Source organism: Aotus nancymaae, unplaced genomic scaffold, assembly GCF_030222135.1.
Source record: "Aotus nancymaae isolate 86718 unplaced genomic scaffold, 86718_ANA_hifiasm-v0.15.2.pri h1tg000011l, whole genome shotgun sequence".
Classification (NCBI taxonomy): Eukaryota; Metazoa; Chordata; class Mammalia; order Primates; family Aotidae; genus Aotus; species Aotus nancymaae.
In genome coordinates, this window is record NW_026988422.1 from 42,238,933 (window position 1) to 42,256,745 (window position 17,813).

General features: G+C 44.9%; 1 protein-coding gene across 2 annotated transcripts; it reads right to left on the bottom strand.

The window, feature by feature from the left end:
* Nucleotides 1-1,688: 1,688 nt before the first annotated feature.
* NDUFAF1 (NADH:ubiquinone oxidoreductase complex assembly factor 1) lies at nt 1,689-16,192 on the bottom strand. Of its 2 annotated transcripts, none has more exons than XM_012462453.2 (5): nt 15,851-16,192; nt 13,077-13,721; nt 8,301-8,486; nt 2,776-2,850; nt 1,689-1,929 (listed from the first exon to the last, which is right to left on the bottom strand). In XM_012462453.2, exons 2-5 carry the CDS (start codon nt 13,647-13,649, stop codon nt 1,780-1,782), a joined length of 984 nt encoding a protein of 327 aa, XP_012317876.1. In that variant the 5' UTR covers nt 13,650-13,721; nt 15,851-16,192; the 3' UTR covers nt 1,689-1,779. The 2 variants fall into 2 exon arrangements, with proteins under 2 accessions (XP_012317876.1, XP_012317877.1); XM_012462454.2 differs by having other exon boundaries at nt 16,145-16,182.
* Between the last annotated feature and the right edge of the window lie 1,621 nt (nt 16,193-17,813).

Here is a 17,813-nt window from a genome sequence, read left to right on the forward strand (position 1 = left end):
AAAAAATTAGCCAGGCAGGGTAACGCTTGCCTGTAATCCCAGCTACTTGAGAGGCTGAGGCAGGAGAATCACTTGAACCTGGTAGGTGTAGGTTGCAATAAGCTGAGATTAGGCCATTGCACTCCAACCTGGGCAGCAAGAGTGAAATGCAGTCAAAAAAAAAAAAATCAGGCTGGGTGAGGTGGCTCATGCCTGTAATCCCAGCACTTTGGGAGGCCAAGGGAGATAGATCACTTAAGGTCAGGAGTTAGAGATCAGCCTGGCCAACATGGTGAAACCCCGTCACTACTAAAAATACAAAAATTAGTTGGGCATAGTGTTGGGCACCTGTAATCCCAGCTACTCTGGAAGCTGAGGCAGGAGAATCACTTGAACTGGGAAGCAGAGGTTGCAGTGAGCTTAGATCATGCCACTGCACTCCAGCTTGGGCCACAAGCAAGACTTCATCTCAAAAAAAAAAAAAAAAAAAAAGATCACAGACCTAAGTGTTAGAACTAAAATTACAAAAGTCTTAGAAGAAACCATAGGAGTAAGTCTCAGTGATTTGCTGAATTATTGCCTTGGGCAAGGCAATGATTTCATAGACATGACAACAAAAGTACGAGTGATAAACATTACCAAAAAAATGTTATGAAAGAAAGAAACTACTTTATCAAAACTCAAAGTATTTACACTTAAGACATCCCCAGAAAACAAAAACACAAGCCACAGGCTGAGTGTGGCGGTTCATGCCCATAATCCCAGCACTTTGGGAGTCCAAGGCAGGAGGATCACCTGAACCAGGAATTCAAGACCAGCCTGGACAGCATGGTGAGACCCCATCTTTACAAAAAATTTAAAAATTAGAGGTTAGGAGTTCAGGACCAGCCTGGCCAACATGGTGAAACCCCATCTCTACTAAAAGTACAAAAATTAGTGACGCATGGTAGCGAACACCTACCTACAAAAATTAGCGAGGCATGGTAGCGAACTCCCAGCTACTTGGGAGGCTGAGGCAGGAAAACTACTTGAACCTGGGAGGCAGAGGTGGCAGTGAGCCGAGATCACAGCACTGCACTCCAGCCTGGGCAAGAGTGGGACTCTGTCTCAACAAAACAAAATGAAAATATAAGAAATCTGAAAGCAACAGTGTGGTAGAAAGGCCATAAACAGTCATCTGAGAGACTCCTGCTTTAGAAACTCCTCATATAGGAAATGTTCCTAACAGCAACTGTTCTGACAAAAACAGTAAGTTATTTATAGTACATTTGCATCAGTACTTGCATTCTATGAGATAAAGTACACCAGAGAACCTGATTTCATGCTGTGTTCTTATCCAGTGCCTTTTAGCAACAGCATTTATTTTTTGGCGGGGGCGGGGGGGGGGGGGGAGTCTCAGTCCGTGGCCCAGGCTGGTGTGCAGTGGCGGCGTGATCGGCTCACTACAACCTCCACCTCCCAGTTCAAGCAATTCTGCCTCAGCCTCACAAGTAGCTGGGATTACAGGCGTGTGCCACCATACCCAGCTAATTTTTCTGTTTTTAGTAGAAACGGATTTCACTATGGTGGCCAGGCTGGTCTCAAACTGCAGACCTCAAGTGATCTGCCCGCCTTGGCCTCCCAAATTGCTGGGGTTACAGGTGTGAGCCACCATGCCCAGCCAGCAACAGCAGTTCAACTTGTTTTAGAGAATACATACTGGCCATTGGTTGGATTCCATTAAAGAAATATTTTATTTTGTCTATATCACTGTAGATGCTAGTACCCTTAGTTTAGTAAAACAAGACTACCACATGATCTTTATTGAAAAAGTCTTGGGCTAAGCTCTGGAGAATTTTCATAGGCAAATTCTTCTGTGTGGGCTGGATCGGTAAACACTCCAATAAAATCTATCTCCAGGAAAAATGGACCATCCACTTTATCAGCCAAGGTGAATCCTATAGAAGCGATCTAAATTTAAAATAGAGACACTGATTAAAATCTCATACAGTGATGTACTGATATTATTCCCAGAGTTTAAAATCCCATCAGGTGATTATTATAACTGGATTTTAGTGCTATCAGTCCTTCGCAAATACAAACTAGTTCTCACACAGCATACTATAAGAGGAAGTACAAGATTGCTTTTCTTTCCACATTCAACTTCCTCCCCCCTCTCCCCTTGCCACTCAAGACTAGTATGGATGGCCGGGCACAGTGGCTCACGCCTGTAATCCCAACACTTTAGGCAGAGGCAGGTGGATCATAAGGTCAGGACTTCAAGACCAGCCTGGCCAAGATGGTAAAACCCTGTCTCTACTAAAAATACAATTAGCTGGGTGTGGTGGCGGGCACCTATAATCCCAGCTACTCGAGAGGCTGAGGCAGAAAATTGCTTGAACCCAGGAGGCAGAGGTTGCAATGAGCCGAGATTGTGCCACTGCACTCCAGCCTGGGCAACAAAGCAAGACTCCATCTCAAAAAAAAAAAACCTAGTAGGGACAACACGAATGCCTAATGGAGGTTCCTGAAGCGCTCATAAACTCTTATTTTAAAGCTAAAATGGGAGGGAGGGATGGGGGAAAAAAAACCTAAAATAAAAAGTACACATGCTAAAAAATGATCATTCTAAAATTCCTCCAGGATAGGGGTATAGCTCATAAGAGAGGTCTGAGTCAGCCTCTGGCTGGGTATAACAGCAGTGACCCTGAGGAGGAATTTTCATCTACCATTCTTCCCAAATGAACTCAGTCTCACAGGAGTTCCGATTCATTAAAAATGATACAGTTCTGAGTGAAAAATATAGGAATACATTACCTTGTCAACCACAATCTGATTCTGAACATCCAGGATTCTTCCACGATTAGAGAAGAAAAATTTGGAAAAAGGAATCTGAAAGAAGAAACCATTTACTTCATAACTGAAATGTAACCAACTGAGGCACCTACATGGAATTGCAATGATAAAATAGCATTTACATTTACATTTATTCTTTTTTTTTTTTTTTTGAAATGGAGTCTTGTTCTGTCGCCAGGCTGACATATAGTGGCACGATCTTGGCTCACTGCAACCTCCGCCTCCCGGGTTTAAGCCATTCTCCTGCCTCAGCCTCCCAGGTAGCTGGGACTAAAGGCATGCGCCACCACACCCAGCTAATTTTTGTATTTGTAGTAGAGACGGGACTTCACCATGTTGGTCAGGCTGGTCTCGAACTCCTGACCTTGTGATCTGCCCTCCTCGGCCTCCCAAAGTGCTGGGATCACAGGCATAAGCCACCATGTCCAGCCTAGTATAGCTCTTTTAGAGTGCAGCTGGCAATTGTGGTAGGCAGAATTCTAAGATGGCCCCAAGATTTCCATTTCCCAGTATACACAGACCTCCTTCCAGGTATTCAACCAAGCACTAATGTCAGTGCTGCCATGAGATAATTGGTTCCAAATCATCACACTGTAATAAAGGGAGATTATCCTTTATTACAGTCCTAACAATCACTTGAGCCCGTAACAAAGGGACCAAGGAGGCTGAGCCTGGTGGCTCATACCTGTAATCCCAGCACTTTTGGAGGCCAAGGCAGGTGGATCACTTGAGGTCAGGAGTTTGAGACCAGACTGGTCAACATGGTGAAACCCCATCTCTACTAAAATTATAAAAATTAGCAGGGTGTGAGCCAGGTGCAGTGGCTCAAGGCTGTAATCCCAGCACTTTGGGAGGCTGAGGCTGATGGATCCTGAGGTCAGGATATCGAGACCATCCTGGCCAACATGATGAAACCCCATCTCTACTAAAAATACAAAAATTAGCTGGATGTGGTGGCAGGTGCCTGTAATCCCAGCTACTAGGAAGGCTGAGGCAGGAGAATTGCTTAAACCCGGGAGACAGAGGTTGCAGTGAGCCAAGAAGTGCCACTGCACTCCAGCCTGGACAACAGAGTGAGACTCTGTCTCAAAAAAAAGGTGGGGAGGTGGGGAGGGGAAAATTGGCAAAAGAGATTAGAAGCATGGGATGTATTCAATGAGAGGCAGAGTCTTCGTTGCTGGCTTTGAAGATGAAAGGAACTACATCACAAGGAATGTAGACAGCTTCCAGGAGCTGAGAGTGGCCCCCAGTTGACAACCAGCAAGGAAACAAAGCCTTTAGTTCTACAGTCATAAGGAACTGAACTTGGCTAACAATCAGAATGAGCTCGGAAATGGATTCTTCCCCAGAGACTCCGGAAGGGAATACAGCTCAGATGACAACTTGACTTTAGCTTTTTAAGAATCTGAACATGGAAGCCAAACACTCTGTGTCCCAATTTATGACCTACAGAACTGTGAGCTAACAAATGTGTATGGTTTTAAGCTGCTCAATCTGTAGTAATTTTTTTTTTTTTTTTTTTGAGACAGAGTCTAGCTCTGTCATCCAGGCTGGAGTGCGGTGGTACAACTGCAACCTCCACCTCCTGGGCTCAAGTGATCCTCCCACCTGAGCCTCCCAAGTAGCTGGGACTATAGATGTGAACCAGCATGCCCGGCAAATTTTTTTTTTGTATTTTTTTGTAGAGACGGGGTTTCACCATGTTGCCCATGCTGGTCTGGAACTCCCGGATTCAAGCAATCCACCACCTTGGCCTCTCACAGTGCAAGGATTAGATAGGAATTTCATTTTTAATCCATAACTGGGCAGACAGAGGGCAACAGTGCTAGGAGTGGTTCACATCTTCTCCATAAAGGATGGGAAAAAGGAGGAGTCCCTTTTCGGTCATCTCAGGGTACAGGGTAACAGATAGTCACATGAGCCACAATGCTCAGTCCAATTTGTGGTAATTTCTTACGTATTAATAAAAAACTAATAAGGCAATATCTAAAGCAAAATTTGAAATTTATCAATTTTACTTTTAGGAATTTATATTATAAATAAACTCTATCAAATACCTAAAGATACAACTTTCCTAATAGTAAAAACAAGGGAGGGGACCAGGCACAGTGGCTCATGCCTATAATCCCTTAGCTTTGGGACGCCAAGAAAGGAGGATCACTTGACCCCAAAAGTTCAAGACCATCCTGGGCAACATAGCAAGACCCTGCCTTTACAAAAAAAATATTTAAAAGTAGCTGGGTGTGGGTTGGGCATGGTGGTTCATGCCTGTAATCTCAGCACTTTGGGAGGCCAAGTCGGGCGGATCACTTGAGGTCAGGAATTCAAGAGCAACCTGGCCAACATGGTGAAACCCTTTTTCTATCAAAAATACAAAAATTAGCAGGGCATGGTGATGGGCACGTGTAATCCTAGCTACTTGGTAGGCTGAGGTAGGAGAATCGCTGGAAGCTGAAGGCGGAGGCTGCAGTGAGCTGAGATTGTGCCATTGTACTCCAGCCTGGACAACAGAGCAAACTCCATCTCAAATAAATAAATTATTAAAGTAGCTGGGTTTAGTGGAGTGCACCTGTAGTCCCAGCTACTCAGGAGGCAGAGGAGGGAAGATCCCTTGAGCCCAGGAGGTCAAGACTGCAGTGAGCCATGATCACATCACTGCCCTCTAGCCTGGGGGACACGACTGCAAAAAATAAATAAGTGAAATTAAAAAGTAAAGTGTACCAGTCACTTCTCTAACAGACAAAAGGCTAATCTAAATAGTTAATGAGTTCCTAGAAATTGAGGGGAAAAAAACACCAAATACTCAATAGAAAAGACATGAACAGAGAATTCACAGAAAAAGAAATACAGATTGGCCCTTAAACATAAGAGATGTTCAGTCTCACTCAAAGAGAAATGCAAATACAGCTTCTGAAAATATAGAGGGAAAGAAAACAAATTGTTTCTCCTACCCTTGCTACTCACATGCCACTTAACACAACCCTTCTAACACTTGGTGTGTGTGGTTTTTCTCCACACACCAAACCATCCTCCAGCTGAGTGGAAAAAAACTCAAACTGTTTTTTCTATTCTCTCACTCAACAACAATCAACACAGAAGACTTCTGTGATCAAACATGTGGGGTTTCTCCCCACCCACCAAGCAAGCAATCAGTTCTGCAGCAGACACCAGCTGGGTGTCCTCTAATTCAATTCGATTCTACCTGGAAATTGAGTCGGATGCCACAGGCTGAGGCTCAGTCCCATAAGACCATAAGACTGTCCCCCACTGCAGACGCCAGTTGTAAGTAGTAGGCTGTCACATATACTTCTGAATGAATGGCTATATATCCCTTCCTTGGGTTCAAACAATTTGCTAGAGTGGCTCACAGAACTCAGGGTAACACTTCACTTAAATTTACTGGCCTATTATAAAGGATAGTTTCATCTGACAGATAAACAGACAAAATACATGCATAGGGTCGGGTATGGGAGAAGAGGCACAGAGTCTCCATGCCTTCTCTGGGCATGCCACCCTCCAGTAACCTCCACATGTCCAGTTATCTGGAAGCTCTACAATGTCTGTCCTCTTGGATTTCTATGGAAGCTTCATTATATAGACATGACTGATTCAATCATTGGCCATCAGTAATCAATTCAACCTTCATCCCTTCTGCTCTCCCTAGAGGCTGGAAGTGGGACTGAAAGTACCAGCCTTCAAATCATGCCTTGGTCTTTCCAGTGACCAGCTACATCCTGAAGCTGTCTAGAAGCCCCCACCCATCAGTCATCATTAGCATCCAAAAGCATTCTTATTCCAGAGATCCTTCAGGGACAAACAACAAATATATAGTTCACATTATCAAAAAGCTACACTGAGTTACCATTTCTCATTGATCAGAGTGGCAAAAATCCCAAAGTTTGACAACTTATTCTAGTGGTGAGGCTATGGGGAAATAGCCATTTCATTACTGGTGTGAATGCAAAAATGAAACAAATCCTTTGGAGGATAATTTGACAGTATTTATCAAAATTACAAAAGCATTTACTCTTTAACCCAGTAATCCCACTTGCAGAAGTTGGCCTAGAGATGCACCTGCATAAATACAAAGTGATCTTGCACGTGGTTTTTCATTGAAACATTATTTACAATAGCAATTGGGAATTTAAGTGTCCTTCAACACAGGACTCATTAAAGAACTACGGAATATCCATATAATACATAATATCAAACAAAATAAAGAATGGGCCCCTGGCATGGTGCTCACAGTGGGGAATGTCCCAGGGAGAGCCAGCAGAGTCACAGTCTCTGCTCCACCTTATGTGGCTGTGTGAGCCAGGCCTGGCTCACCCCATGTGGAGATGGCTGAACAGTTGGACTAGAAGTACTACACCCTGGAGGAGATTCAGATACACAACCACAGAAAGAAACCGTGGCTGATCCTGTACCACAAGGTGTACGATTTGACCAAATTTCTGGAAAAGCATCCTGGTCGGAAAAGTCTGAGGAATAAGCTGGAGGTGATGCTACTGAAAACTTTGAGGATGTCTGGCACTCTACAGATGCCAGGGAACAAAGTCTCACTCTGTTGCCCAGGCTGGAGTGCAATGGCGCGACCTCGGCTCACTGCAACCTCCGCCTCCCGGGTTCAAGCAATTCTCCTGCCTCAGCCTCCTGAGTAGCTGGGACTACAGGCATGTGCCACCATGCCCAGCTAATTTTGACATTTTTAGTAGAGATGGGGTTTCACCACATTGGTCAGGCTGGTCTCGACCTCCGGACCTAAAGTGATCCACCCACTTCAGCCTCCCAAAGTGCTGGGATTACAGGTGTGAGCCACCATGCCCAGCCAAGAACTCACTTTTTTTTTTCTTTTTTTTTTTTTTGAGACAGAGTCTCACCCTGTCACCAGGCTGGAGTGCAATGGCACAATCTCAGCTCACTGCAACCTCCGCCTCCCAGGTTCAAGTGATTCTCCTGCCTCAGCCTCACCAGTAGCTAAGATTACAGGCATGCATCACCATGCACGGCTAATATTTTGCATTTTTAGTAGAGACGGGGTTTCACCATGTTGTCCAGGATGGTCTTGATCTCTTAACCAGGTGATCCGCCTGCTTTGGCCTCCCAAAGTGCTGTTGCAGGGATTACAGGCGTGAGCCACTGCGTCCAGCCTTTTTTTTTTTTTTGGAGACAGTCTTGCTCTGTCACCCAGGCTGGAGTGCAATGGTGTGATCTCAGCTCACTGGAACCTCTGCCTCCCAGGTTCAAGCGATTCTCCTGCCTCAGCCTACAGAGTAGCTGGGATTGTAGGCACGCACTACCACACTTGGCTAATTTTTGTGTCTTTTAGTAGAGGCGGGGTTTCACCATGTTGGCCAGGCTGGTCTTGAACTCCTGACTTTGTAATCTGCCTGCCTTGGCCTCCCAAAGTGCTGGGAATACAGGCGTGAGGCACCATGCCCAGCCAAGACCTCATTTTTATAAACAATGAAGACTTATGCTGTTACCTTGACCTCCTGCCAGTAGGGACCCCCGCGGGTGAACATGAAGTAACTATACAGCTGATTCTTCCTCTGGACGAAATCTGTGTCCTCCATGATATTCACCATCCAAGGCCGACCATCCCCACGTACACGGAGATACAGAGTATTGAACTGAGTCCAATCATAAGGCATCTTCCTCTCAAAAGCACCCTAAGATAATGAAAGGAAAGTTAATTGTACCTCACTCTCCACTATTACCAAAATGTGAGTCATCACCACGTCAGTATCATCAACAGGATTCACTAACCATTTTTCTTTTTTGACTTTCTGTCCCATAAGGAGGCAGATAAACCCGTTGATTATTATTTTAGCACAAAATACTCACATAGTTATATGTTTCGAAGGTAATGTTCAAAACACGACTGGCCCAGGACAGTGTTTTTACATGGGGTAGGCACTCACCTGTGCTCACTGAATGGAAATGAATGTATTTCCTCTAACAGGTCCCTATGGAGCAGTGGCTTCTGAGTGGCCTATTTCATGACAACTGCCTTTCCACAAGTCAGAAAACTATGAAGAATACAGCTTCAGTTTTAAAAGTGATATTTAACAGCATCCATTAAATATTTGCATTAATCAATTACATGAATAATTTAATCCTCACAACAGCACTATGATAGGTTAGTAACATCTTACCCTATTTTACAGATAAAGAAACTGAGCTAATAAGTGGTATATTCAGCTATTAAGTGGTATATTCAGTGCTGTTTAACTCCAAATCTGTGTGCTTAACAACTATCTATACTGCCTCCCTCTTCAAAAGTGCAATTTGGTGTTCATTTCCAACGGCAGTTATAGCAATCTCAAGGCTACTCAGATGTCAAGAATACCAATGTCTAGATATGAAGTAATATTTATTAGCCGTTTAACTTTGGACAAGTTACTAAATTTCTCCAAGTCTGTTTCCTCATCCATAAAACCGGGATGATCTTACCTCAGGGGATTGTTGTGAGAAATACATAACGTATATAAAGTGCTTAGCACAAGGACTGGCAGGACATACTTAATAACTGTTATCTACTATTTTCATTATTCCAAAATGAATATTTGGGCCGGGTGTAGTGGCTGACACTTGTAATCCCAGCACTCTGAGAGGCCAAGGCGGGCAGATCACTGAGGTCAGGAGTTCAAGACAAGCCTGGCCAACATGGTAAAACCCCGTCTCTACCAAGAAATACAAAAATTAGGAATAGTGCGCGCATGGCAATGTTCCCAGCCTCTCAGAAGGCTGAGGCATGAAAATTGCTTGAACATGGGAGGCGGAGGTTGCAATGAGCCAAGATCACACCACTGCAATCCACCCTGGGTGGCAGAGTAAGACTCTTATCTGGAGGTCTGGAGTTCGAGACCAGCCTAGCCAACATGGTGAAACCCCGTCTCTACCAAAAATGCAAAAATTAGCCAGGTGTGGTAGCGGGCACCTGTAATCCCAGCTACTCAGGAGGCTGAGATAGGAGAATCACTTGAACCTGGGAGGTGGAGGATGCAGTGAGCCAAGATTGTGCCAGGCACTCCAGCCTAGGCAACAAAGAGCAAAACTCCATCTCAAAAAAAAAAAAGAAAGAATATTTGGCCATTGAGTTATTTTCTACTCTGGACTGACCAAATCTATTCTGAAGATTTTTAGGGCCTATAAAAAAAACAAACAGCTATGTATCATTTGTTGAATCTGAAAGAACGTATACCTTTTTCTCTTATTATTATATGGAGAGAAGGAGCTTAATATTACTCCTGACATTTGCCTTTCTCCTAAAAGCACAATATCCAAGCAAGCATTCCAGGAGCTGTGGCCAGGGAAAGGCATAAAAGCCCGTCCAGGGCAGCCATGAAACAGGTCAGCAAAATTCACAAAAAGTCAGAGGTTGCTGGGAAGACAAAGGAATTAATCTAAATAACTATAGAAAACAGTGTCTTAATTGAAAACCACAAGATGAGAGACAAAATAAACTGTACATAAACACTGTAGTTAGTAAGTTGTTTCTTACAGGGTAACAAGCTAAAAATTCTGACACTGCTTTACATATATACTAGGGTTGAATTAATAATAAATGGATAATAGATAGTAGTATACAGGTTTCTCACTGTTAGAGAGGGAAGTTACAAATAAGCAAGAGAAGAGGCTAGAATGAACCTTGTGGTAAGGGTGAGAATCAGAGACAATAGTATGAACTCATGTTTAGCATAATATAGACAGAGATGGATAAATAATTACAGACATGTGTCTATATACGGGTTAGTACACATATATCTATTTCCTAGCTATGTCCACTAAAAGGACCTAGAAATAGTGAGAACCTAGTAGCAACAAGCATACACAACCCAGACCTTGGTGTGTAACAAAAAAATGTGAATCGGCGTAACAAAGAACAAAATCACATCCTTTGCAGCAACATGGATACAACTGGAGGCCATTATCCTAAATGAATTAACTCAGAAACAGAAAACTAAAAACCACATGTTCTCACTTGTAAGTGGAAGCTAAACACTGGATATGTACAGACATAAAGAGGGAAACAATAAACACTGGAGATCCACAAGTGGGGAAGGAGGCAGTGGGCAAGGGTTGAAAAACTACCAAATGAGTACTATATTCACTGTTTGGGTGATGGGATCAATGAAAGCCCAAACCTCAGCAACATGCAATATAAACCCATGTAACAAACCTACACGTGTACCCCTGAGTCTAAAATTTAAAACAGTCAGGCACACTTTAGGTGGCTGAGGCAGGAGGATTGCTTGAGCCCAGGAGTTCAAGACAAGCCTGGGCAATATAGTGAGACCTCATCTCCACAGAAAATTAAAAAATTAACCAACTGTGGTGGCCCACACCTGTAGTCCCAGTTACTCAGGATGCTGAGGTGTGAGGATCACCTGAGCCTGGGAGGCAGGGGTTGTAGTGAGCTGAGATTGAGCCACTGTGCTCCAGCCTGGACAACAGAACAAGACCCTGTATCAAAAAATAACTGAAATAAAATAAAATTTAAAAACAGCCTGAGCGACATAGCAAGACCTCGACTCTACTTAAAAAAAAAAAAAAAAAAAATTATGCCAGGTGCAGTGGCTCATGGCTGTAATCCCAATACTTTGGGAGGCCAAGTCGGACAGATCACCTGAGGTCAGGAGTTCAAGACGAGCCTGGCCAACATGGTGAATCCCCATCTCTACAAAAATTAGTATGATGGAGGGTGCCTGTAATCCTAGCTGCTCGGGAGGTTGAGGCGGGAAAATCACTTGCACCCAGGACGCAGAGGGTGCAGTGAGCTGAGATCGTGACACGGCACTCCAGCCTGGGTGACAGACCAAGACTCCGTCTCAAAAACAAACAAACAAAAAAATTAGCCAGGCATAGTAACACAGGCCTGTATTCCTAGCCACTTCAGAGGTTGAGGTAGGATCATTTCACCACAGATATAGAGGTTTCAGTGAGCTATGATCATGCCATTGCACTCCAGCCTGGGCGACAGACCCCATATTTCAAAAAGAAAACCTTGGCTGGGCGAGGTGGTGTAAGCCTGTAATCTCAGCATTTTGGGAAGCCGAGGCGAGTGGATCATGAGGTCAGGAGTTGGAGACCAGCGTGGCCAAGATGTTGAAACCCTGTCTCTACTAAAAATACAAAAATTAGCTGGGCACGGTGGCACGCGCCTATAATCCCAGCTACTCAGGAAGCTGAGGCAAGAGAATCACTTGAACCTGGGAGGCGGAGGTTGCAGTGAGCCGAGATCGTGCCATTGTACTCCAGGCTGGGTGACAGAGTAAGACTCCGTCTCAAAAAAAAAAGAGAAAAAGAAAGAATGAGAAACTGTCACAGATCAGAGAAAACTAAGGATACATGACAACTAAATGTAACGTAGTATCCTGAATGGGATACTGAAACAGAAAAAGGATTTTAGTGGAAAAACTAATGAAATTCAAATAAAGTCTATAATTTAGTTAATAGTGACAGAGTAATGTTTCCTAATCATGACAAACACAGTACAGTAATGTAAAATGTGAACAATAGGAGAAGCTGGGTGAGAGGTAAATGGGAAGTCTCTGTATTGCAATTTATCTATAAATCTACAACTATTCTAAAATACAAATTTTACTTAAAAAAAAAAAAAAGGGGGTGTGGGGAGAAAGAAAGCCACAGGCTGACCCTACATCCACTCTATAAAACCCCTAGCCATTACAGAGGTTGTGGTCTTTGTTAGAGGAGACACAAATCTCTCCAAAAATCTTTCAAATGTCTAACCTCTCAGGATTCCTGAAATATTACAAGGCTCATTCCTGGCCCAAAGCAATTCCCAGAAACAAGTAACTACTCCTCCTCAGAAACCACTTCCCCCGCCGGGCGCGGTGGCTCACGCCTGTAATCCCAGCACTTTGGGAGGCCGAGGCGGGCGGATCACAAGGTCAAGAGATCGAGACCATCCTGGCCATGGTGAAACCCCGTCTCTACTAAAAATACAAAAATTAGCTGGGCGTGGTGGCGCGCGCCTGTGGTCCCAGCTACTCGGGAGCCTGAGGCAGAAGAATTGCTTGAATCCAGGAGGTGGATGTTGCAACCACTTCCCCCTTGTGCTTCCATTTTACACTTGTGCCCAATATTTATTTATCCCCATACACAGGTGAGGTGCCCACATGTAACATGCCAGGTGTTCTCCTTTACAGAAATAAAAGCTATCTGCTATAGTTTATGCTACAATGAAGTTCACCCCGCCCCCCTCACTAGAAAACATGGCTCCTGGCCTCACCTACCCTTCGAATCCTGGATATCATTGCACAGTACCCACTTTGGCGACTCTCCCCATCCTGAGGCACCTCAGAGCTCAGAGTTCCATATAACAATGCACTTTGGTTATTCTTGCCCATTTTCAAAAACACTTCACTTCTGCCTCCAATCGTCTTATCAGAAGTCACTTTCCACTTATCCAAATCCTCTTTCCCCCGGAATTGCCAGACAACCTTGGCTTGTTCCAGCAAGACCTCATGCAGAGGGCGGCCTTCTGGTCCTATCCAATGAGCCACAATTTCATCCTTCAAACGCCAAAAATGGTCTATTACTTCATCTCTAATTGCTTTATCAAAACTAACTTCAGGCTTATCCTCAGCAGAAGTTATATCCAAAGCAACTTCTTTCTGGTGATCTCCTTGCAAACCCCCGTCAGTCTTCCTCTGTGAGGAGGCTTTGCCAGGAGAAGCCACTGGTTTCTGAAGACTACTGGAATAGTCTGCAAATCGAATACCCAAAAATGGATACAAGGCAGCAGTTGGCTTTGAGCATTTTCTGAGAATATAAGTGCCGTGCAGCAATTTGTGAACCAAAGCCATAGTACAAAAAAATCAAAATGTTAAGTTTCTTCCTGGGCTACCAAGAAGCTTCAGCAAATAGCCCAATTCTACCTATAACAGAAGAGACATTGAAGAATTATCAGTATAGCAATGAATGCATCACAATATCAAAGTCAACAGAAATCAGGTACTTTGAAATTTGTAAACTTATTTTATTTGCTTATTATTATTATTATTTGAGACAAGGTCTTGCTCTGTGGCCCAGGCTGAAGTCCAGTGGCACAATCACAGCTCACTGTAGCCTCTACCTTCTGGGCACAGGCGATCCTCCCATCTCAGCCTCCCAAGCAGCTGGGAATACACGCACACACCACCATGTCCAGCTAATTTTTAAATTTTTTGTAGAAATGGACTGGGAGCAGTGGCTCATGCCTGCAATCCCAGCACAATGGGAGGCCTAGGCAGGTGGATCACAAGATCAGGAGATCAAGACCATCCTGGCCAACATAGTGAAACCCCGTCTCTACTAAAATACAAAAAAATTAGCTGGGCGTGGTGGCACACACCTGTAGTCCCAGCTACTCGGGAGGTTGAGGCAGAGGAATCACTTGAACCCTGAAGGCAGAGGTTGCAGTGAGCCAAGATTGTGTTACTGCACTCCAGTTTGGTGACAGAGCAAGACTCTGTCTTAACAAAAAATAATAAATAAATAAATGTTGTAGAAATGGCTCTCCCTGTGTTGCCCAGGCTGGTGTCGAAATCCTGGGCTCCAGTGATTCTCTCCTCAGCTTCCCAGAGTGCTGGGATTGCAGAAATGACACACTGTCCCCGGCCTTTTCTTTCTTTTTCTTTTTTTTTTTTTTTTTGAGACGGAGTTTCGCTCTTGTTACTCAGGCTGGAGTGCAATGGCGCGATCTCGGCTCACTGCAACCTCTGCCTCCTGGGTTCAAGCAATTCTCCTACCTCAGCTTCCCGAGTAGCTGGGACTACAGGCTGCGCCACCATGCCCAGCTAATTTTTGTATTTTTAGTAGAGACGGGGTTTCACCATGTTGACCAGCATGGTCTCGATCTCTTGACCTCGTGATCCACCCGCCTCGGCCTCCCAAAGTGCTGGGATTACAGGCATGAGCCACCGCACCCGGCTTCTTTTCTTTCTTAAGAGAGAGGGTCAGGCCGGGCAAGACGGCTCACGCCTGTAATCTCAGTACTTTGGGAGGCCAAGGTGGGTGGATCACCTGAGGTCAGAAGTTTGAGATCAGCCGGGCCAACATGGTGAAATCCTGTCTCTACTAACAATAAAAAAATGAGCCAGGCGTGTTGGCAGATGCCTGTAATCCCAGCTACTCAGGAGCCTGAGGCAGGAGAATCACTTGAACCCAGGAAGCGGAGGTTGCAGTGAAAAATCTTACCACTGCACTCCACCCTGGGCAACAACAACGAAACTCCGCCTGCAAAAAAAAAAAAAAAAAAAAAAAAAGAGACAGGGGTCCTGCTCTGTCACCCAGGCTGAAGTGCAGTGGCAAGATCGATAGCTCATTGTAGCCCTGAACTCCTGGGCTCAAAGTGATCCTCCCACCTCAGCCTCCCAGATGGCTGAGACGACAGGTACATACCACCATGCCCAGCTAATTAAAATAAATAAATAAAAATTGTAGCCCGCCACGGCGGCTCACGCCTGTAATGACATTACTTTGGAAGGCTGATGCAGGAAGATCACTTGATGTCAGGAGTTGGAGACCAGCCTGCCCAACATGGTAAAACCCCATCTCCATTAAAAATACAAAAATTAGGCCGGGTATGGTGGCTCATGCCAGTAATCCCAGCACTGGGGAGACCGAGGCAGGCGGACCACGAGGTAAGCAGTTCAAGACAGCCTGACCAATATAGTGAAACCCCGTCTCTACTAAAAAATACAAAAATTAGCCGGGCGTGGAAATGAGCCAAGATCGCGTCACTGCACTCCAGTTTGGGTGACAGTGCAAGACTCCGTCTCACCAAAATAAAAATAAAAATAAAAATTCCAAACAAAAAAAATATATTTTCCAAACCCTCGGTAGTGTTATTTCTCTAATAATATAACTTTAATTATAAATGCTTTGTTTCATTTTTTTTCTACCGGGAAACAGAAAATCTAACCTATTAACTGGACAATACGGCCCTGAGGTTGACAGTGGGTTTCGACAGCATAATCCACGCAGCTAGAAGCGAGTACGATTAGTAAAGATATCCGTAGCTTACCAAATTCCAGAAACTGCTGTGTTTGACTGCTCACAACAACCCTGAGAGAAGCACTATTATTATTTCAATTACAGAGACGAGGAAACTGACGTTCCAAGACTAATTTACCCGAGGTCACACAAGTAGTGAGTGGCAAAACTCGCCCACCTCGGCGTTTACCTCCCACACTTACAGCCCAGCCTGCGGGGGCTGGACGTTCGCCGCGCTAGGGCGGCTCCGTCAACCCTCAAGTGCTAGGGCTTTGTCGCCTCCCCACGTCCGGGACACACCAACCACCTATCTGCGACCGCTCACCTCCGGAACCTCAGTGTGACTTCCGCCCGGAAGCCACTTTTCCCGTATAGGTCCATCTGCTTTTCCCTTCCGATACCAAACAAGGCAACAGAATATTCAAGTTCCGGCAGGGTATAAAAGCCCAGGAAGGCTACCAAAGATCGCGTAGTCCAGCTGTTTTTGGTCCACCTGGTCGCCAGTTCTGAGAAAGTAGGGAGAATTCAGATAAGTTTTTCGCCTCTCCTTCCTGTATTCCTTCAGGCGTCTAACTCCATCCCTGCGTCTTTCAAATAGAACCCAGTTATTGCTAGCACCCCTTCGCCCCCAGACGCCTGTATCCCTTCTTTCCTTATCTCTCTCCCCTCAGTCCCCATAAGAACTGCCCAAAGCCTCAAAAGGCCGGTTCTGCTGGAATTGCCCCCTTGAATTCTTGAGGCTCCACCACGCACCGGGACAGCAGCGGGTCCTACCAGCCCTTCCCCAGTCCCGTCCCCCCGCAGTTCCGCAGGGCTTCTGTTTGTATGTTTGTACCTGGTGCACATCTTTGTTAAAGAACTTCCTTAAAAATTTTTTTTACACAGTCTCACTCTGTCGCCTAGGCTGGAGTGCAGTGGCGCAGTCTTGGCTCACTGCAACCTCCTCCCGGGTTTGAACAATTCTCCTGCCTCAGCCTCCCGAGTAGCTGGGACTACAGGAGGAGCACACCACCACACCCGGCTAATTTTTGTATTTTTAGTAGAGGCAGGGTTTCACCATGTCTCGAACTACTTACCGTGTAATCCGCCCGCCTCAGCCTCCCAAAGTGCTGGGATTACATACATGAGGCACCATGCCCGGCCAAAGTACTTAAACATTGTATCTCTTTTTTGTTTTTTTTCTTTAATCTCTTTTTTTTTCCTTGCTGCCAGTGAAGACAGAATCAACATTGTATCTTAATTATTCACTCACATCTCACTCCCTCCTCCAGACTGTGAGCCTTCTTGAGTCCAGAACTGCGCTGTTTTTCCTTTCCCCAGAACCTACCATGGTGGCAGGAATTTAGTGCTTAGTGTGAATTTCAGACCATATAGCTCTGTCACACCTTTGTTCTCTAAGGTTCTGAAGGAGCTCACCAAATGCAGTAGCTTTTTCCATGTTTTCTCCATCACTAGTTTCCGCGCCACCTCCTCTTCTTGAAATTATACTTGGCTTCCCCAGACTCTACACTTGCCTCCTCAAACCTTCCCTCTCTGCCCTCATTACTGACTCTTCTATTCTCTTCCCACAACCTTTAATGCGGGCCGTCTACATGCTCGCATTTTTTTTTTTTTTTTTTTTTTTTTTTTGCCTCCCTCTGTCTTCCCAGCTGGAGTACAGTGGGGTGTTCTCGGCTCACTGCATCCTCGCCCCCCGGGTTCAAGTGATTCTTCTGCCTCAGCCTCCCAAGTAGCCGGTATTAGAGGCCTGCGCTACCGCAGCCGGCTAATTTTTTTATTTTTCGTAGAGGCAGAGTTTCGCCACGTTGGCCAGGCCGGTCTCCAACTCCTGACCTCATTTGATCCACCCACCTCAGCCTTCCAAAGTGTTGGGATTACAGGTGTCAGCCACATCTGACTGTTTGCCAGTTTTTTAAGTATAGGAAACCCCATATGTATTTATTACCAGTAGAGAAAGGAAGGCTGGAAGAGAAAAAAATTATTCAGTTAGAAAG